General features: G+C 36.5%; 1 protein-coding gene across 8 annotated transcripts in view; it reads left to right on the top strand.

The window, feature by feature from the left end:
- The first annotated feature begins 122 nt into the window (after positions 1–122).
- The window catches only part of KIAA0586 (KIAA0586 ortholog), a 106331-nt gene continuing 83661 nt past the window's right edge, over positions 123–22792 (top strand). For 3 of the 8 annotated variants that reach the window (XM_067734611.1, XM_067734610.1, XM_067734606.1), the window contains exons 1-13: positions 123–390; positions 724–1005; positions 1907–1977; positions 3682–3751; positions 4685–4754; positions 10160–10334; positions 11066–11287; positions 13871–14024; positions 15273–15440; positions 16666–16789; positions 20916–21048; positions 21655–21872; positions 22277–22349. In XM_067734611.1, the coding sequence (XP_067590712.1) occupies positions 750–1005; positions 1907–1977; positions 3682–3751; positions 4685–4754; positions 10160–10334; positions 11066–11287; positions 13871–14024; positions 15273–15440; positions 16666–16789; positions 20916–21048; positions 21655–21872; positions 22277–22349 (1734 nt within the window). In that variant the 5' untranslated portion in view covers positions 123–390; positions 724–749. Of the gene's footprint in view, positions 391–723; positions 1006–1906; positions 1978–3681; positions 3752–4684; positions 4755–6670; positions 6690–10159; positions 10335–11065; positions 11288–13870; positions 14025–15272; positions 15441–16665; positions 16790–20915; positions 21049–21654; positions 21873–22276; positions 22350–22792 lie in introns of those variants that run through there. The other 5 variants (XM_067734609.1, XM_067734607.1, XM_067734608.1 and 2 more) reach the window with 5 other exon arrangements.

Here is a 22792-nt window from a genome sequence, read left to right as displayed (position 1 = left end):
CACCCGTTTTAAGCCTTTTATGTTGGGAGTTTGTTTCCACACGGAGAGGGATGGAAGAGCGCCGGAGAGCGTTTAGCTTTTTGGTTGGACGATTTCATGGCGCGCATGCGTGTTGTGTCTGAAGGGCGGGTTTAAAGGGAAGTAGGTGTTGACCCGCGACTAACTGAAGCTGTTGTCAGCTTAGACCCGTGACTCCGCTGTTGCCGAGGGTTCGGAAGACGCAGAGGGGTGAATTTAGGTGTCTGATGGTTGCTTCTGGAGGGGTGTGTAAGACTCTTTGGCTGAAGAAAGCTATTAAGCTTCTTATGTGGGTGATTTTGAAAAAAATAGCATTTCGGTTTTACCTGCTTGACTCCCTCTTCTCAAATTTTAACTCCGCCTCCACATCTGGTTGGTTTTGCACTGCCATCTCTCCGGTTGGGGAGTGCTCTGTTATTGTTATTATTGCTTATGCGGTCATTCTCTTGTCATCCTCACTTTCAGATTCATTGGCATGGTGCATTAATAGACTGAGTGGGATTAATGGGTAAATATGTTCTAGTCGTCTCTAATCCTGGATTAAATACCAAATTGAAATTTCTAGCTTTGTGCATAGTCTCTTTAGACGTTTTATTTAAAAGTTGATGACTGCATGTTTCAAAATCACTTGAAATTCACGTTTTCTTTATCATACTCCCACTTTATTTCTTCTCCCCTACCCCTGCCCCCCCGAAATCCTCAAAGCGGTGAAAATTTTGTTCTGAAGTTTTATGGACCCAGAAGAAAATTCTGTTCATAATTGTGGGACTAGTTTTGTTACCAGTAATATGAAAGGCTCTGAGTTTAGCCCGGAAAAGAAAAAAAAGGTTAAAATACCAGCGAGGAGACTTCGTGAGGTAATTTCTCCAAATCAGGGAGATAATTCGCCTTTGCTGAAAGATGAGTTGTGCCGTGTTCCTCCAGCGTTGTCTGCAAATAAACGTCTTCCTGTTAGAACTGGGAAGAGCTTGAATGGAACGTTATGTGGTATGTGATTCCGAATAGTTTCAACCAGTTTTCACTTCTGTAAATCTTTAGTCTTTATTTTCATTTCGTTTTTTGTGTTTCAAAATTTAGAGGACTTTTGATGATTAAATTCCTAAATATATGTCTAGTTTGTACAGGCGTTTGAAAAATGACCCCTTTTCCTGGGAAAATGGCCAGGTACCCACAGTCTACATCGAATAATACTGAATAGATAGAATGAATAAAACATTTTGTATTTTGTTTTTTCTTTGCGTGTTTTTGGCACACTGTTCTTGTCCACAACTGTGATGGACACACTCAACTAGTGTGATGTGCTTACTTTTCACCAGTAGTGCTGGCTTTTTACCTTCTGTTTGGATAGTAGAAAAGCACAATTTCTGCATTTTGATGGCTTCCATGTCCCAATTCACTTGTCTGGAGCTCCCTGAAAGTGAAGATAGCATACGTTTTACCCACTTCACTGGTAATCAAATTAATGAATATAAGCGCAAAAAACAAAAGAATAAATAAAGCAGCTTTTATAGTGCTGCTTTTGAGGGGTACAGCATAACATAGGCCTGCTGTTAAATCAGGCTTTTATATCATGTGCATGTTTTATTCCTGACAAATGATTGTACCCATAGTTTGTCCAAATCCAATAGTGTAATGATATATTTTATAACATTTTATACTTATCTCATTTGATTGTCAGTTCTGAGCCCTTATTTTCCAAAATATCAGATGTAAAAACCTTCATCAGGATATATTTAAGTACATTTTAAGATTTTTGCATGAAGAGTGGCTTCCAATTTAATTAATTGCATTAATATGGAGTTTATAGTTCTTGAATTATATTTGTACAGTTTCAAAAGGTAACATCCTGATTTAAAAATCACTAAAATTGATTCCTTTATTTTGTTAGGTTCATCAGACTTAACTTCTGCCAGAAATTATCAGCAGCCTCCATTAGAAAATCCCACTGTGTCAGAAAGTGTAAGCAAAAGAATTCTTAATTATGCTCATGTTAAAATTTTAAGTATTGGCAAATAATGCTTTTTAAAATTTTGTTTGATTAGCAACAGACCTTGTTTTTATTTAAATTGCATTTACCAAAGAAATGTTTTTACAAACTGTAAGGTAAAGGTAAAGCAGCTGTAACAACATAATAAAAATTAAGTGAGGTGTAAATTATATATCATTCAAACTATTCTGAAGCCTTTTGTGTACTTTATTTTTCTTTTTTTTTGCGGTACGCGGGCCTGTCACCGCTGCGGTCTCTCCCGCCGCGGAGCACAGGCTCCGGACGCGCAGGCTCAGCGGCCATGGCTCATGGGCCCAGCCGCTTCGCGGCATGTGGGATCTTCCCGGACCGGGGCACAAACCCGTGTCCCCTGCATCGGCAGGCGGACTCTCAACCACTGCGCCACGAGGCGCCTTTCCTAGGGACTTTTAATGGGTTCACAGAATTTCAGTGTATGTATGTACCAAAGTTAATTTGTTCATATTCCTGTCATTTGACATTAAGGTTTTTTTCCCCGTTTTTTATAATATAAACAAGCAGGTGATGAACATTCTGGTATATATCCTAGCTCATTTCCTTGTATTAATTTCTAGGTGTAAAATTATTAGATAAAAGATTATGCACGTTTTTTTGCAATGTTTCTAAATTGCCTCCAGAAAAACTGTATCAATATATATTCTCCAGCAAGGTCATGAGTAAGAATTAGTGGGGTTAGTTCTCCCCGTCTTTATTTATACGAAGCATTAAAATTAAACCAAAAAAACCCGTGCCATTTTGATAGGTGAAAAAGGCATCTCATTGTTTTATTTTCTATTTCTTTTATTATTAGTGGAGGGGAAATTTTTTTCATTTATATTGCCACCTGTATTTACTCTTTTGTGAATTACATATTTATGTGCTGTGCTTTTTCTAACGGATTTGTGGGAGTTCTTTACGTTAATTTCCCAGATACATTCTACTGTATTGTTAGCCTCATTGGCTATTTTTAGGAAGTTAACACCTGTTATCAGCAGATAGCTTGGATCAGTTTTCTTTTATGATTTTCTCTTTTCCCTTTAATGATTTAGCAGGGAAAAAAAATGTGTGTGTAAGGAAGATGAAGCAATGTTGACTGAACCTAGTACTTAAAAAGTCATGGTGTCTTGGCACTGAATAGAATCTTAGAAACGAAGTCTAGGGTTACACATGTGAGCAGAAAGCTATTTGCCAGTAGATGTCACTTATATAGTGAAGTCTTCTGAGACCACATTATAGCTTAGTGACAAAGAATACTGTGATAAATTTGTGATATTGTGCCATGCGTTGACCATCCTTACGAACTTCATTTGATTCACAGTGAATCACATTTTCACATTTAACTATAGCCACTGAGATGTTACATAAGTTGCTCTGCTGAGAGTACCAAATCAGGATTTGAATCTGAATTTCAAGGTCACAGTTGCTTGCTTGTTCACTTACCCATTCGTTCACTTGATGACAGCTCATTACTCATTCAACAAATCTTTGAGTAGCTTCAAGGTACCTAAGCATTATGGTGGTGCTGGGAATTAAGCATATAAAACATACAGTCCTGTCCTCCCAGGGCACAGTAGTCACATGGCTAGTAAATGGTAATTGATAAATAATAAATCATAAAGTTTATTTAGCCTTTCATTTCTTCCTTTCATATCTTAAAGGATTTTTCTAAAGATGTTGCAGTGCAAGTGTTGCCTTTGGATAAAACAGAAGAGAATAACAGACAAAAAGGTAAAAGGATAGATTTGATTTTTTTTGGTAAAACATACATAACATAAAATTTACCATCTTTACCATTTTTAAGTGTACAGTTCTGTAGCATTAGGTATATTCATATTGTGCAGCCATCACCACCGTCCATCTCCAGAACTTTTCATCTTCCCCAACTGAAACTCTGTGCTCATCAAATACTAACTGTATTCCCCCTCCCACCATTCTACTTTCTGTCTCTATAAATTCCACTATACCTCATATATATGGAATCATACAGTTTTTGTCCTTTGGTGACTGACTTATTTCACTTAGCATGTCTTCATGGTTCATTTATGTTGTAACGTGTAAGAATTTCCTTGGTAAGGATAGAATTTTAGATTTTTAGACATTGATTTTTCTTTTCAGATATTCATTAAACGGCCTTACAGTTTTTTCTTATTATTTTCATTTTTAATTAATTTTTCCTTCCAAATTAAGCTACTAATGGAATCTCTAAAGTCCAGAAAATGGTTTGTAACAGTAAGGATACTTTTATTATTGCCAACATATTGCATAGGTTTGGTATTTGATACCTGTTTATACATGCTGAATTCAAGTTTTGTATAGTCTTTGGTAAGATAATAGATTAAAATATGCATTGAAAAAATTTATTTAATGACAGTTAAAAAGTAGTTGGTTTTATTTTCATCTAAGCAGTTTTATTGTTAGAGTTTGAACAAATGTCTCTAATTTGGCCCCAGGTGTTTTTACACAATTTTTTTCCTACAGTCTAGGGTTATAACTATTATTACTCAGTCATTTAATGTGTTCCTTACCTTTTTAAATTGAAAGGTCATATTGCTGAATCCCCAAACATTTTTTTTAGTTAAAAAAGTTTTTCTTTGAGTAGCTTATCAAAATTTAATAAATTTTCAGGAATCTAAAGTATATTTTTGTGTTTTGATTTTGCAGCAAATGACATCTTTATTTCTCAGTACACTATGGGACAGAAAGATGCTCTAAGAGCAGTTTTAAAACAAAAGTAAGTTTCATTTACAGAAAATAGGTGGGCCATTTCTTGTGTTTCTATATGGTTCTCTAAAATCAGCTTTATTTATACTTTGCACCTAGGAAAAAGTTTTTTTTTCCAATGTGTGAAATATATATATGTGATAATATGTATAAAGCATTTTTCATGGTGTTGGGCATGTGTAAAATACTCAGTGGCTGTTAATTATTATTATTATTATTGAAGATGTATTGTCCTAAGCACTTTATGTGCATTAACTCATTGAATTCTCTCAAAATCCAATGAAATAGATTCCATTACTCTCCCAATTTTACAGAATCCCCATTTTATAGATAAGGAAACTGAGGTAGAGAGGGATTGATTTTCCCAAAGTCATTTAACAAGTATTCACTGGGCTGGCATCCAAACCCAGGTAGTCTGTCTTTAGAGTCCTCTCTTAGTCACCTCACTATACTGCTTATAGCAGTAGTCAAGTAGTTCCAAATATATAATACTTACTACTTACTATCAAAGGACATTTAGACTTTTTCTGGTTAAGATTTGAGAAAGGGACAAGCTTAGCATCTGGATGGAGTGAAGGGGAATGTGGCTACTACTCTATTCAAATGCTTCCTCCCAACTTTATCTTTAATGCCAGTGAAATACAGAACCAACCCTGACAACAGCACCATGCTAAACATGAAAGAATATATCACTGGAGGAATTTTTTTTTTTTTATCATTAGTGACGGTGGAATGAGATACATATTCTTAGGCTAAATGTATTCTACTCCTAAACCAGAGCAGCCTGGGATGCCCCTTAGAAAATAGGAAAAATGTTTACTTACTTTTGAACTCTCATTTTATTCAAAAAGGAAATTTTAGATTACTTCTATAAGTGGAAAGTTGGTATTTCTAATAATACAATGAAAATAAGTATATAACTATTAAGATAAAGTTTATTCTTTTTCACCTATAGTTATCCATGGTATACATATTATACTCTAGGAAACACTAACGAAATAAATATTACCTCCAAACTACAAGGGTGTGATCTGAGCCAGCCAGAGTTTCACAACTGGTTGTTTTGCTTAATGGTGCTTTTCCCTTTTACATTTGATCAGCCTCCAGTTCCCAATATGTGATATGGTGGTTAGGAGGAGAATTTGGATGATAAATTGCATTCTGGGATTTGTAAATATATAAGAAAAGGCAAAAGTAAGGGCATGAGGGAGTAGTGCAGTCTCCCAAATTCTATACTTGAACTAAAAATTGCAGACTACATCTGACTCATTTGGAGAGAAAGTGATTACCATTTCCATCCAGCTGACCCCAGGTGGAAGTGGCTGCTTGCAACCGTAATGGGGACTTTATCAACTTGCCTTCAAGTCAGAACTCTCCGATCTGAGAGGGAGAAGTTGTTTATATACAAGTGGACAGTGAGAGGTAACTGTGAACACTACGCCTCTTATCTGTTCACAGTCGATCTCTCCCCATTTCAGGATGGATGCACAGAATTTTTTTAAAAAAGCAAAAAACAAAAAAACTAGGAAGGGCCTCTGAGAAGGTCATTGCAATGTAGAGAATAATAATTGAGTCAGAAATATAAAATGACTCTCATACTGGGTTAAGAGAGATTTTGCTGTAGTTAGTGTCACTTGAATTTTTTTTTTTTTTTGAGAATGGTGGATGGAATTTGGCAAAGTGATTCTAAAATTTACTTGGAAGGACACACAAATTGAGAATATATACACATACTGTTAAGAATACATACATCTAGAATGCACACAGTTGAGAATAGCTAATTTTGGAGAAACAGAAATGGAATGATGGAAAATCTGCCCTATTTGCTACTATAATATGCTGTAAAGCTGTGATAAAAGGTAATCAGCTGGAGCCTTTGAGGAATGAAGAGTCTGTCCAGAGTGTCTAGAACAAGGGTAGAATGTCCTTACATGTGGCTGGAGAGGTAAGCAAGGGGTGAGGTTATAAACTACTTTAAAGAAGTTTGGACTTAAAGAGAAACAGCAAATCATTTAGAAGTTTTAAAGTGTGATATATTTTTCTTAAAAGGCTCACTCAGGTAGTTATGAAAAAATGGATTGGAAGAGGACTGGACTGGAGTCCAGGAAACCAGTTGACTATGAATTTTTCAGGAATCTTTTAAAGAGATGAATTAGATTGGTCCTGAGTACATTGGGGAATGGTGGAATGTGAGGGTGGGAATCATGCTGGGCTGTAGAGGAGTACACAGGTTTGGAAGATGATCTGGAGATAGAATTGACAGGAATTGCTGCTTAGATGGGAGAGTGAGGAAGGAGCTAAGGATGGATCCTAGATTTTTAGCTTGTATAAATGCATAGTCAGTAGTAGTATTCATTAAGAAATGGAAGCCTTGGGGGAATAAATTTCATTTTAGACGTAAGCAGGGGTTTGAGGTACCTATGAGACATCCAGGTGAAAAATGTCTGATAGGAAATTGAATATAAAGGTCAAATTTACAAAAGGGGTCTAAGCTAGAAATCCATAAGTCATCTGTATGTAGATAGTAGTCTAAGCTCTGGAAGTGACTGAAGTGACTCGGTGGGAGTGTGAGAGTGAAAAGAGATGGCATAGGGTAGGGCTCTGAGAAAACCAAACCTTTAAGAGATGTGCAAAGAAAGCAATATGGCTTCTAAATGTTACTCAGAAAGTTTATCCAGAGGTGTAAGAGAGTATGGTCTTAACAAAACCAAGGGAAATGAGGTTCTAAGTTTGATAGCTGCTCAGAGGTAAAGAAAGATAAGGACTGAAAAGTGTCCATTGAATTGAGCAAGATGAGGTATTAATGGCCTTGGTAAGAGCAGTTTCAGTGTAGCATTGGGATAGATGCCAGATTCAGAGGATTTAGGAATAAAGAGATTTAGGAATAAAGAAGTCTTCTAGAAAAAGACTAGAAGGAAACAGTTTCTTCTGAATGGGAGAGTTATGTGCATTTTTTCTAGTTCTTTACACTTAGAAGCTCATTTGCTACATTGAGCATTTATTAATTTGATAATTGGAAAAAATAAAATTTTAAAGCCTATAAAGAAGTTGATGTCTAGCCTTATAATGTTATTTTTCTTGTTGGTCAATTTAATGTATTAAAGTAGAATGAAAGATCTTTTTTTTTTTTTTTTTTTTTTTTTTTTGCAGTACGCGGGCCTCTCACTGTTGTGGCCTCTCCCGTTGCGGAGCACAGGCTCCGGACGTGCAGCCTCAGCAGCCATGACTCACGGGCCCAGCCGCTCCGCGGCATGCGGGATCTTCCCGGACCGGGGCACGAGCCCATGTCCCCTGCATCGTCAGGCGGACTCTCAACCACTGTGCCACCACGGAAGCCCTGAATGAAAGATCTTAAAGGGTAAATCACATTCAGACTTCAGACAGAAATTCTAAAAGATACAGATTATCTGAATTACATTTTCTTAGTACACCACTCAGTCAGCTAAATATATATTGAGCACCTACTATGTGCTCTTTCTTAGTTGCTGTTTGGTATAAAAGAAGTCCCCGGCCCCCCACCCCAGGTTGCTTAGGGCTTGGCTGGGGAGAGAATAGGTAGATATATGGAGGAATGCATGATTAGAGCTGTGAGAGGAAACATTCAATACATTGTTAAACTGTTCTGTACAGACATTTAAACCATAGGATGGCTGACTGTCAAGCCTCAGTTGTGTGGTATAGGAAGTAAATACAAAAGTAATTAATGAATGGAAAGATCAAGAGGAAATGTTATGAGAGCAGGCTTATTGAAAAAGGTAAGGCTTTTGTTGTATCTTTAGAAGGATAGAGTAAGTTAGGTGAAGAAGGTTGAGAGAGTGAGAAAAAGCATGGAGTCAGCTGTGGGAGTGGCATGCCGTAGTCAGTGAGAGCAGTGTGACTCAGGAAGAGGTGGTTTTGGGAGGAAAAGTGCAGTATGTATAGGGCAGGGCCAGAGGATGGAGTGTGTGGAAGGCCAAACAGGAAAGCAGCCTAATCAGTTGTCTATAAGGAATGATTTTAGATTTTTTGAATGGTGGGAAAATGTGTGTGGAGAGTTTTTAAGCAATTAGAAACGGGAAGAATGAAATAGTTGGCCAGAGATGATGGTTTGTACTAGAGCAGAAGTCTGAAGGGAGAAGTGCTGTTTGAGAGAGAAAGCTTGGTGTTATGGGACGATCTCTGGGAACTGGTCCTAACTCAGCTACTTACTAGTTCTGTGACGTGATCAAGTAAATCCCGTTACCTCTATGGACCTCAGTTTCTTGATGTGAAAATTAGGAAAGATGGGCTACTGGGTTCCCCCTACCTCCATAATTCCATGACACTAGTCCTGCAATTGTGATGAAATAATTGACAAAACCTGATGACTCAGTTGGGCATGAGAAGGTAAACGAGGATAGAGAAGTTAACTTCAAAATTTTGAGAATGAGAGAAAAATGATGCTCTTAATAGAAATGAGGCAACATCAATGAGGAGTAAGTTTAAGAGCTCTGTGGCCTTCTTCAAAAATCAAAGGATGGGGGTCTTCCCTGGTGGCTCAGTGGTTGAGAGTCTGCCTGCCGATGCAGGGGACACGGGTTCGTGCCCCAGTCCGCGAAGATCCCACATGCCGCGGAGCGACTGGGCCCGTGAGCCATGGCCGCTGAGCCTGCGCATCCGGAGCCTGTACTCCGCAACGGGAGAGGCCGCAACAGTGAGAGGCCCGCGTACCGCAAAAAAAATAAAAGGAAAAATCAAAGGGTGGAAATTCAGCAGCTGGAGATGGAGCTCATTCCTGTTGATTTTACTTAGACTTACCTTAGGGAGTCTTCAGTTTTGTCAGTGTTTTCTTTCATTGATTTCTTTTAGGCCAAATACAGCACAAAATTGACCAGTCTTTTTTTTTTTTTTTTAGGTGTTTAGTTAAATGCCTTACTGTGAATATGTATCTATTTTCTGGACTCATTTTTAATCCAGACTGCTTAGTAGTGTATTTTGTGCCCATTTTAATAAACTAGGTGACATTTATTAAATCTAAATGAGTTAGAATTTAAAAAATTCTTTTCAGCAGTTTTAACGATCCCTCTTGGGTTGTCTTACTTTGGGAGTAAAACTTGATACCTAAATTCTTAGAGCCTTTTCTGCATGTTATAAATTTGTACTTCTTGACTATAAATCATTGTAATTGTGCCCATGTCTTTTCCACATGCATAAGTCGTATTTTCTGAAATATCAGTGCCTTCAAGGAATTACCTTTTTATTTCCTTAGTGTGTAGTGACCTGAGCCTTAATAGATTTCATTAACCAAATGACTAATAAGATGCTGATAGTGAAAAATAGGGATTTAAATTAAAAAAATCAAGAAAACTCACCTGCAGCAGATTACCACTTGTAGGTATTTCTTCTAATGGTTCAGTAGAGGTTACTGAATAGATTTTATTCCTTTTTTATTTACAGAGCTCAAAGCATGCCTGTCTTTAAGGAGGTAAAGGTACAGCTTTTAGAAGATGCCAGCGCAGAAAAGGACCCTATTATTCAGGAGAGTAGAACTTCACCCAGTGGAATTGATTCAGCTGCAACTGTGGCTGCAGCAACTGCTGCCGCCATTGCAACAGCAGCTCCACTGATAAAAGTATATCTGTTTCTTCCCAGATAGTCATTACTACTTTGTAAAATGTAAAAATGTTTATTAGAAACTGATTCTGTAATTGTTGTGTCCAGCCATTGGCTAGGGATATTGCTGTCTGTAGTTGTGAATTATTTCTCAGAAGTTGTGAGATTTATCTCTCATCCCTGTGTTAGTTCTAGAAAGTCCTGGACTTTCTTAGTTTTAGCACTGAAAAATATCATCTTGGGAACCCCTCAGTCCTGGGTACCTGGGATGTTTGGTCATCCTTATTTTAGAGCTAGAAGGGACCATACAGACCATCTATGCCAAACCCCTCAGTTTGTAAATGGGAAAAATGAGAAACAGGTCAGAGTCAGCAATAAGGTCTTAGAGCCAATAGGGGGAGAGCCAAGACTGCTGACCTAACTCAGCCTCAGATTAGTGAAGTATCGAAAGCTACTTTGTTTTGCTATTTCCTTCTTTTTAATTTCCATTTAAGTATTTTTAATTTCCATTAAGTATTTAATTTCCACTTAAGAAATAAAAATTGTATGTGACAAATTTGTTATTTTTTATGAGAGAAAAGATCTACTTAAGGATAACTATCTTCTGCCTTTTATTTCTGTGATTCTAAAAATAAAGGCATAAAATCATCAGAAATTTGGTTTGATAATTTCTCAATACCAATCACTTTATATAATCTTTCTAGTAATTGAGCATATTTTTGATATCTTTGGATATTTTTACTGTTTTAGGTGCAGAGTGAGTTGGAATCAAAGGTCAATACTGTTACAGAATTACTCAATAAGTTACAGGAGACTGATAAACAGCTACAACGCGTTACAGAGCAGCAGACAACCATTCAGAATAAACATGAGAAACTACACTGCCGTGATCATGGAAAGCAAATGAATGTGTTTATGGAGCAGTACATTAGGCATCTTGAAAAACTGCAGCAACAACAAATAGATATTCAGGTAATAAAGGGATTACACATTCCATGACCTTTTATCATGTGGATCTCTAAGCTAATATTCATTGATTATTGTAATAGCTCAGGAGATTGTAACAGTTTTAGTTCTTAAATAATGATTTGCTTTTGTTCAGAATTCTTTTCCTCTATGGGGTAACTCTGCATGTTCTAGTTCAGACGTCTAGCTCTGTGAGACCTCTCCTTATAGTTGGCTTTTCCTTCTTTTGTGGTATTTCTGTTGACGGTGTTTTTAAAGGGCATTTATTGCATTGCAGTTTTTTGTTTACATCAGTGGCTCTTAGCCTGGGAATGTGCATCAGACTCACTTGGAGAGCTTTATAAATATACACGTGCTTGTACCTCTCAGAAAGTCTGAGACAGCAGGTCTCAGATGGGGTCTGGGAATCCTTGAAAGCTCTCTAATGATTCCGTTGTGCACCCTTGGATGAGAACCACCTAGTATACTTATTTGCTTCTACATTTACTTAATTAAAAAGAATGAATATTCTTATGCCTTTTGAATATGAGGCACTGGCCTATTATAAAAAGAAGAATTATCCTCACAGAGAGCTGATAGTATAGTTTCTTATTTATTTTGGAATTTCTAAGTCCTGGGATACTACCCAGCACTCAGGTACTCAGTATACTTTCTTTTTGAATGAGTGAATGACCAGCATCGTAAATGCATTGGGTTTTTAAAAATAAATTTATTTATTTTATTTATTTATTTTTGGCTGTGTTGGGTCTTCGTTGCTGGGCGCGGGCTTTCTCTAGTTGCGGCGAGCTGGGGCTACTCTCCGTTGCGGTGCACGGGCTTCTCATTGCAGTGGCTTCTCTTGTTGCGGAGCACAGGCTCTAGGCATGTGGGCTTCAGTAGTTGTGGCACGTGGGCTCAGTAGTTGTGGCACGCGGGCTCTAGATCTCAGACTCAGTAGTTGTGGCTCATGGGCTTAGTTGCTCCATGGCATGTGGGATCTTCCCGGACCAGGGCTCAAACCCGTGTCCCCTGCATTTGCACATTTGCAGGCAGATTCTTTTTTTTTTTTTTTTTTTGCGGTACACGGGCCTCTCACTGTTGTGGCCTCTCCCATTGCAGAGCACAGGCTCCAGACGCGCAGGCCCAGCGGCCATGGCTCACGGGCCCAGCCGCTCCACGGCTTGCGGGATCCTCCCGCACCGGGGCACGAACCCGTGTCCCCTGCATCGGCAGGCGGACTCTCAACCACTGCACCACCAGGGAAGCCCCTGCAGGCAGATTCGTAACCACTGCGCCACCAAGGAAGCCCTGCATTGGTTTTAATTTACTTTTTTTCTCTACTTAGTATGCAGTTTAAAAACTTTTAAAAATAAAATTAAAATATAACATTCAGAAGAATATATAAAAATAAGCTTATCATAGCTCAATATAAGATCACAGAGTGAACGCTAATGTCCTATTATTTTCAAGACTTCCTAATAGAGCTTGTCTTGAAATTTTCATGGGATTAAGATATTATTTTTATTGGAGTGATTATGGGCATATAAAATAAAGTTTTACTAAGTACTCCATACATTGCTAAAATTGAGTATGCAGCATGTCATCTGGAGAGGCTAGGAGTGGGCCTATCAGAGTGCTGGTCCCCAGTCTACAGGTAACTTTGCTTCTCTGAGCCTTGATTTCTTTACCTAGAAAATATTTTTGGTTCAGGATAGAATGAGATGACACATTTGAAAAGCACATTGAGTTTTTTTAAGGTAGTTCTAGGTGCCTGCCATTCATTTATCCTTCCATAAATAAACGCATAATTTATTAACTTTCTGATTTTGGAAGAATGGAATCTTTGCTAATTCAGACATCTTATTTATAAAGCCTATAACTACAGAGAAAATTGAACTTTCAGTGAGTATTTTAGTAGTTCAGTTAAGGCTTAATGAAATGAAATTCTTTTCGAAGAGTGATCTCAACACACTTTTAAGAATTCTGTAAAACTATAAATCTTTTCGGTTTTTCTTTGTCTAGCATAAAACTCTTTTAAAATCCGTTTTATTAGTTAAGATACTTACACATTTCAGATGTTTTAATAGTGTTAAAACTGTGTTGTCACTATAGTTTCCATTTATACGTAAATGCATAAATTACTGCTGCTACTATGCGCGGCTACTATTTTATTTGAGTGCTTTCTGTCAATGGTTTTTAAACCTTTAATTAAAATAAAATCTTACCATCCAGGATATAAAAGATGAGATGTTTTGGTTTTAAATTCTCTGGTTTAAGTAGAGGTCTAGGGCTAGGGTCCCTTCTTCCTGGTCCTCTCCTACCCTGCTTCAGTGTCTCTTGAGCCATCTCTGAGGTGAAAAGGAAGAAACGGAGGTTTAGAATAAATTAAATGATCAGGGCCACACTGCAGAGCCAGACTTAACCCAAGTGCTATTATATGCTTCCAGTGGCATTGCTGCTGCAGTAGATAGTTGCATGTAATGTATGTATTTTCATTGTTTATTAAATCTAATAGATTGTTTTCAAGTCTTCTAATAAATTCAAAGTATTTTGTCATCTAACTCTTTCAAATGATATTTGAAATTAACAAAGTAATTTTATGTTTTCTAGACTCACTTCATTAGTGCTGCACTCAAGACTAGTAGTTTTCAGCCCGTTACTGTGCCCCCTTCTAGAGCAGTGGAAAAGTATTCTGTAAAACCAGACCATTTGAATTTTGGTAGCAGTAATCTATCTTCACATAACACCTTTGCTTCCAAACAAGGTAAAAATATGTAGTTTTCTATGAATAAAAAATGCCAGCTATGAATGTTCTTTGCAGTATATAAGCTGAAAACTTACTTACAAGGTTGTGAGAGACTCTTTGTTTTATAAAATTAGGTTTTGTTTTTTTTTAGGTCAGGTAAGTTTTAGATTATTTTGAAACTTGTTCAGTCAAGTTATGGATCATGTTCTACTTGATGGTCTTAATTAATAACTTTCATAAATTGTCAGAAGCACTTCTATATAAATTTAGAAAAATTTTACTTATCTAGCATCAAAAATGCTTGTCATCAATTCGCCAGTTTTCTGACAAACTGGATATTTGCTGTTTTCTTGATTCTGTCAGGGGAGAAACCATCTGAGTACAATTAGAAACTATTTCTAAATATTTTCAAAGAGTTAGTAATGCAAGTCTATTTTAATGGAATTTTAAAAATCTCTTTATAAAAACAAAGGAATACATAGCTTATTTGTGTTAATCCTTTGGAATTTAAACTATATCAATAAATGTATCTCCAAATTATTGATATTTGAATAATGAACTAATGAAAATCAAGGGCCTATCCCTTTAATGATATACAGATCCATGGAGTACAATATTCCCGACATTTGATTTGTTAGAACATTGTTGGATTACAGACATGTTAAAGGTTCCTTATACTTGCAAGGTGCTTTACGTTTCCCCCAAATGAGTGGGTCTTACAAAACTTTTGTGAAGTGATGTGAATCAGTTTTTAAGTTGTAAAGGGAGGAAGATGAAGCCCAGAAAGGTTATGACTGCCTGCTCAAGGTCACCTGGCTTGAGAGTGAAAGTGTCAGAGCTACAGCCGGAACTCAGGTTTCCACGCTCACCGTTCATAGTTGTCTAATGTATTTTGTACTCTAAAGTGGGATCTCTCTAGATCAAAGTATATAAAAATTTTAAGACTTGCTATACTTAGCACCAGATGGTCTTACCAGTTTTCATTGCCACGAGCAGTGTCTGGCTATGCCATTTTTCACCACAACTTGAATAGCACTGAATATTGTCATATTTTTTTCTTATTTATTAGGTATAAGTATAAAGTGTTTATAGTTTGTATTCTTCTGATTCTAGTGAGGATGAACTTATTTCTATATATTTGTTAATAATTTGAGTATCCTATATAATTTTTGTTTTATTTTTAAAATATGAGGAAGAGTAATATTACAATTTAAACGTTTTTAAAAAGTAAGTTAAATTTATTATTTTCTTTATTTTCTATTGAAGCACCTTCAATAGAGGTTGAAGATACCAATTTTGATAAACAGAAATCTCCTTTGGAGACACCAGCACCCCGCAGATTTGCTCCTGTACCTGTTTCAAAGGATGATAAAATATCAAAGAGGGAAAATCCTACGGATAAAAAAGAAAATATGGAGATATCACATCATACAGGTAATAAAGCAATTATAATTAGCACCCACTACTTTTATTAGACCCATCTCAAATTAGGAACAGATTTCCACACTCATGATTTATAATTCTCTAATGTGCCTTGTAGTAACTGAAGTAGGATCTCTATTTTTAATATTTGTATTTAAATGATACTTTCTGGGCAAATCAAGCTTCTTTAGGTTCTTTGTAGAAGGAGTTGGAGATATACCTTTATAATTATTCTGACTATCTTCAACATGTTATTACTTAAACCTTTAATGAAAAAAATTTGTTATTAATAAATAAAAAATAATGCTTTATAGAAGGTAAGGTTGATTATCATGTTTACTTATATTGTTTTTAAGTGTGAATTTAAATACTAAAACTCAGAGAATTTTAACATTTATTATTGTGTTCAATTGGAAAAAGTGCTAATAACCTTTATAAGTGACAGGAAATAATAATTTGTTATAGACACTTAAAATATAGCCTTTCTAGTAAAAGTAAGTAAAAATGTTAAATATAAGCTTTCATTTTTGGAGTCATTTAAATGCATTCCAGTCTTGTCTTGGACACATTTAAAGAATCTTAAGGAATTTAAAAGATAATAAAATCTTTAATTAATAAACTAACCTCACCAAAAAAAAAAAAAGTTTGTTATGTAGTCTCATTAAAGATGAGGCTAAAAGGAGGATTCAACCAATAGTTGTTGTGAAGAAATAGTTAAATCTCCCTTTCACTGTTTATAAAAATAGTTACAGGGCTTCCCTGGTGGCGCAGCGGTTGAGAGTCCACCTGCCGATGCAGGGGACACGGGTTCGTGCCCCGGTCCGGGAGGATCCCACATGCCGCGGAGAGGCTGGGCCCATAGGCCATGGCCGCTGAGCCTGTGCGTCTGAAGCCTGTGCTCCGCAGCGGGAGGGGCCACAGCAGTGAGAGGCCTGCGTACCGCAAAAAAAAAAAAAAAAAAAATAGTTACAGTTTACTGGGCTTTGTGATGATGTTACTTCTCGTTCAAATTCCTTTTTTCTGTGATGGAAATAAATTCAGGCCTAAAATTGTACCAGTATAGTTTCCTTGAGTTATAAATATTTAGTTTTATTGATGAATGTATGTGTAGTCTACATTGTAAATTGAGTAGGTCATCACCACATGAAACTAATTTAGTACAAATATATGTGAGATAGTATATAAAAGAGAAATGAATTAGTACTTGAAAAATGATATTGTATTTCTTCTATTGTAGAAAATGTAGGACTATTGGAACAAATTTTGAATAGCTATGATTCTTTGACAAGAATAAGTGAATCTTCAGACAAAAACTTACTAACTAGATCAAAAATAGGATGGAATCCTGAGAGGAGAAACAGGTAAAAACAAGAGATTGGAATAAAAGCTACATTGAAAAGAGCTTTGTTTATATTTTTAAAATTTCTTTAGAAATTTTAGTGAATTTAAAACATTGCTTTTAAAAATTGTCTTAGATTTAGTTACTATTTTCTTCTGCTAATAGATCTTTCCTCTTTTCTATAATATAATTATGAATACATCTAATTTTCTCAAACTGTGGATTATTTACTATTCATTTCTGATGAAATGATATCTGGGATTTGCTTCAATAATAATCCATTGCAGGGGCTTCCCTGGTGGCACAGTGGTTAAGAATCCACCTGCCGGGCTTCCCTGGTGGCACAGTGGTTGAGAGTCCGCCTGCTGATGCAGGGGACACGGGTTCGTGCCCTGGTCTGGGAAGATCCCACATGCCGCGGAGCGGCTGGGCCCGTGAGCCACGGCCACTGAGCCTGCGCTCCGCAACAGGAGAGGCCACAACAGTGAGAGGCCCGTGAACAGCAAAAAAAAAAAAGAATACACCTGCCAACACAGGGGACATGGGTTCGAGCCCTGGTCCGGGAAGGTCCCACTTGCCGTGGAGCAACTAAGCCCGTGCACCACAACTACTGAGTCTGCGCTCTAGAACCTGCAAGTCACAACTACTGAAGCCTGAGCACCTAGAGCCTGTGCTCTGCAACAAGAGAAGCCACCACAATGAGAAGCCGGTCCACCGCAACGAAGAGTAGCCCCTGCTCACCCCAACTGGAGAAAGCCCGCATACAGCAACGAAGACCCAACACAGCCAAAAATAAAAAAATAAAAATAAAATAAATTAATTTAAAAAAATCCATTGCAGGGTGGGGAAAACTGGGTTGGAAGTATAAATGAAATGAGAATAGCCATAAGTTAGTTATTTTTGTAGTTGAATAAAGGTATATAGAGGTCATTATACTATTCTTTCTACTTTTGTGTATGTTTGAAACTTTACATTATAAAGAGTTTTTAAAAAGTCAAGTAAATCTAAGCCACTATAATTTTTTTTGAATGTCATGAAAACTACAATAATAAAAACTAAACGTGTCACATTTTGCATAATCTCATAAGAAGACATTACAATTTTAGTCCATTACATTTAATGTAATTACTGATAAAGTAAGATTTATGTCTGTCATATTGTTATATGTTTTTTTATATCTTAGGTGTTTTTTTATTCCACTATTCCTCCATAATGTCTTTTTTTTTATTAAATAGATATATTCTAGTATAAGATTTTCATTCCCTTGTTGCTTCTTTTACTATATTTTTTGAGTTATTTTCTCAGTGGTTGCCCTAGGAATTACAATTAACATCTTAATTTAAAATGATCTAGTTAGGATTAATACCAATTTAATTTCTATAGGATTCAAAAACTTTGCTCTGATATAGATTGATTCCCTCCCCCTTTCTTTCTGCTATTATTGTCATACAAATTATGTCTTCTTGCATTATAAGTTTGTCTATACAGCTTGATAATTATTGCTTTATGCAGTTGTCTTTTAAATCCGATAGAAGAAAAGAGTTATAAACAAAAATAATTTAATACTGTCTTTTATATTTACCTATGTAGTTAACTTTTACCAGTACTCTTTGTTTCTTCACATGGATTTGAGTTAGTTTGTGGTGTCCTTTTATTTCACTTTGAGGGACTCTTTTTAGTATTTACTGTAGAGTAGGTCTGCTGGTGATGAATTCTCTCAGTTTTGTTTATCTAGGAATGTCTTAATTTCTACCTTTGAAGGGTAGTTTTGCCAGGTGTAGAATTTTTGGTTGACACTCTTTTTCTTTTAGTGCTGTGAATATGTCATCTCACTGCCTTCTAGACCTCATGATTTCTGATGAGAAGTAAGCTGTTAATCTTCCTGAGGAAACTGTATATAATTAGTTATTTTTCTCTTGCTGCTTTCAGGATTCTCCCTGTGTCTTAGGCTTTTGACAATTTGACTATGATGTAGCTAAGTGTGGCTCTCTTTGAGTTTATCCTCCTTAGATTTTGTTGATCTTCTTGGATGAGTGGATTAATACTCATTAAATTGGGGAAGTTTTTGGCCGTTATTTCTTTACACAGTTAAATAGTGCACATGACCTTTTTTTTCTCTCCAAGGTCTATGTTGTATGCTTGATGATGTTCCACAGGTCTCTGAGACTTTTAATTTTTTTCATTCTTTTTTTCTTCTGTTCCTCAAACTGGATAATTTCAATTAATCTATCTTTAAATTTGCTGATTCTTTCTTTTGCCAATTTGAATATGCTGTTTAGCCCGTCTAGTGAATGTTACATTTCAGTTATTGTATTTTTCAACTCTCAGAATTTCTATTTTTTTAAAAATAGTTTTTATCTTTATTGATATTCTTTGGTGAGACTTCATTCTTTTAGGTTTCTTTTTGGCCGTGTCGTGCAGCTTGCAGGATCTTAGTTCCCTGAGCAGGGGTTGAATCCAGGCCCTCGGCAGTGAAAGCACGGAGTCCTAACCAGTGGACCACCAGGGAGTTCCTGAGACTTCATTCTTATACTTTCTTTTAATTGTAGTAGCTCATTTGTGTTCTTTTTCTAGTAAGTCCAATATTTGGGCTTCCTCAAGGACAGTTTCTACTGACTATGCTTTTTCCTGTGTCTGAGTTATACTTTCCCGTTTCTTTGTGTCTCACAACATTTTTGTTGAAAATTAGACATTTTAATGTGCCAGTTCTGGAAATCAGATTCTTCCAACAACTGCCGCCCCCAACCAGCGTTTGTTGGTATTGCTGATTGTTGTTGTTCATGTTGTTGCTGTTTGTTAAGTGATTTTCCTGGACTAATTCTGTAATTTTAATTCTTTATCATGTGTAGCAAGTCTCTATTTGGTTAGCTAAGTCTGCTAATGATTGGAAGGAGATTTCCTTATCTGCTTTGAATGAATAAGTCTCCCTGTCTTTGCAAGGGGCTGTGTGTGTGTGTGTGTGTGTGTGTGTGTGTGTGTGTGTGTATCTACATGTTGGGGCATACCTTCAGTGCTCCAGCAGTTTATAAGTCTGTCTTAACCTTAACTTCCTACTCGCACAGAGCCCACGATCAGTCAGATGTGAAAGATTAGGCCCTTTTTAGGTCATTCTTTTGCATGCACATAGCCCTGTACGTGCACATGACCTTCTAGATCCCCAGTAATGTGTTGGAGCTTTTCAGAACTCCACCATGGACATCTCATTCCCCAAATTTTTGGTTTATTGTTTACCCTCTTGTTTGCCTCAACTGGCATGACCTCCTCAGGCAGCTAAGATGTTGAACAATTGGCACTGTTTTCGAAGAATGACCTGGGGATGGGATTTCTCACTGAGATAAGTCTGAGTCAGGTCTAAGGAGAAACCCTGAGAAGGGACTTTTTGAGGGGCTCCAAACTCGTTCTGACTTTTTAGTGGTTGTGAGGCTGTTGGTTTTCTTTTTTTAAAAAATGTTCTATTTATTTATTTATTTTGGCTGTGCTGGGTCTTAGTTGTGGCACGTGGGATCTTTCTTGCGGCCTTTTTAGTTACTGCATGCAGGCTTCTTAGTTGCAGCATGCAGACTTCTTAGCTGTGGCATACATGTGGGATTGAACCCGGGCCCCCTGCATTGGGAACATGGAGTCTTACCCACTGGACCACCAGGGAATTCCCGAGTCTGTTGATGTTCAAAGCTACCACAGAGTTGGGGAAAGGGCTCTGGGAATAGGGCAAGTTAAAAATGCCATAGAGCTTGCTGTTCTTGTCAGCCATTTTCTTACTTAAATATTCCTTGGGTTGTTGCAAGCTTTTGTTTAATTTCCAGCATTCTGCAAAAGCTGATTTGACCATTTTTGCTAGTGTTCTCTTTACTCTTAACAGGAGTAGATTTTTAGAGATTCTTACTCCACCATTCCAGAAGTGCTTTTGCACGTTAGCTTTTTCCTGCTCTTTTTCTACTATTCCTAAACCAGTCTGGCCAGAGTAATCTTGTTTCTTGTAATTTTTGGTGTTTCATATGTTTAATCACATAACTGATTAATTCTGTTGTACAATTTTAATAAGACTCATTTAGAATTCATATAACTAAGAATGTATCAAAGATTTATATAATCAACTATTTACTGAACTTATGACAATTTAGAAAACTTTAATTTTAAATCTTTTACAGCATTGACCCTCTATCCACTCAGAAATTTCCTTCCTATGAAGAACTAGGAACAGCTAAAGTGACTGTGCAGAAGTCTGATGATATTCTTCATGATCTTGGCCAAAAGAGGAATGAAACAAATGGCATACTCCAGGTAAGGTGGGAACAAGATACTAAAATTAATGATTAGTAAAGGTAAAAATTACGAAGAAATAAAGTTATCAAGACAGAAAGCAAGAGGAATGATGAAGACAAAGCATGGAAAGACATGTCAGCCCAGCCTGTTCCCCTTACAAAACTTTTCCAAAAGCCCTCATCAAGTGATTTCTACTTACTGCTCCTTGACTAAGACTGAGCCACATGGCAACCTGTAGCTCTCCAGCTTCTGTTGGAGAGGAAGGAAGGCGGAAGGGAACTGTGAATGGCCCTCGTTTATCCAGTTCACATTGTCTGCTCTGCCTACCTAGAGCCAACTTGCTCTTATTTTGTTTTAGCTTTCTTCACCAGATAGAGCTTTTGTTGGCCACCGAACTGCTGTGGGCTTCCCAGCCCCATTTCACTGAACATTCACATTAGTGCTTCTAAATGGAAAGAAACTTTAGTTGCCAAGTATTCTTTTATAGCTCTTCAATTTGACAAATTGATTCCTTAGACTATATTGGCACAGTATATGTCCCAAACTATAGTAATAGCTCTTATTTGGATTAAAATATTAATATGAGTTTTACATATTAACATTCTTGCCTTTTTATCCTTTAAGCCAAAAGAATCTCACATTGTGTCAGGGGTTGCTGATCTTCCACAGAATTCCATTAAGCTTCAAATAACCAATACGAGATCCATATTGAAAGATGCTGAGAAGATTTTGAGAGGAGTACAAAACAATAAAAAAGTACTTGAAGAAAACCTGGAAGCTATTATTCGTGCAAAGGATGGAGCTGCCATGTATTCATTTATCAATGCTCTATCTACCAACAGGTAGGACAGGATGTTGGCATCCCAAGGTTTTTTATGAAACTGCCAGTTTACAGGCTCTCGTAATTTTTTTTCTAAGTGCTTCATTTTGTTTTAGTGTGTTTTAATGTTTAGAAAATGTTCTTCATTGCCTTTGACATGTGGACTTATTATAAAGTTGGAATTTGGGTATGTACATGTTGCTATTATTTTTCACAGATGTTAATTTTCCCTGTTTTTTTCTCTCCTTGGTACATTTCTTCTGGGATCTACGTGTGCTTTTCAAACATTCGATGAAACTAATAACATTGGTTTTTCATTTTCAGATGAAGGATATTGGGCTACACAATAGATTCAAAACTAGGTAAGAGATCTATTCTTAGGACCTTTAATGTTAATTTAAGAACATTCTTTTTTCTGTTTTGTAGAGAGGTGTCAGAGAAGATTCGGATCAGAAAGGCAGTAGATAACTGGATTAAAACTATTTCTGCAGAAATTCAAGTAGGTATTGGAAAAAAAAAGAATTAATTGAATTCTTAGGAGATAACATTTATTACAATTTACAAGTATCATACATATTCTCAAAATATTCCTTTTAAGTCCACTGATAATTCTTAATTTCACTCTCTCACCCTTTATACTTACTTAGTAATAAGTTTCATTTTACTTAACATGTGCTTTGTCTCATAAATTATATCTGTTAACTGGAAAATTGTGGATAATAACTAAAATATGAGTGATTTGAAAGAAAATTTAGCAAAAGCATTTAGAAAAGAAGGAAGTATACTTACAAAAAAGGATCCTTTAAAAAAAAGACAGCAGATTTAGAAGCATTGGCTTACCAAAGTAAAAACATCAAAGTTACTTAAAAGGAAAATACTCCACAAGATTTTTAAGGTTACTAAGTTTAGAGAAGTCAGTTCCAGCTGGAAAAACTGCCACTT

This window comes from Pseudorca crassidens, chromosome 1 (assembly GCF_039906515.1).
Source record: "Pseudorca crassidens isolate mPseCra1 chromosome 1, mPseCra1.hap1, whole genome shotgun sequence".
Lineage (NCBI taxonomy): Eukaryota > Metazoa > Chordata > Mammalia > Artiodactyla > Delphinidae > Pseudorca > Pseudorca crassidens.
The sequence above is the reverse complement of the archived record's forward strand: the minus strand, read 5'-3'. Positions and strand labels throughout refer to the sequence as shown.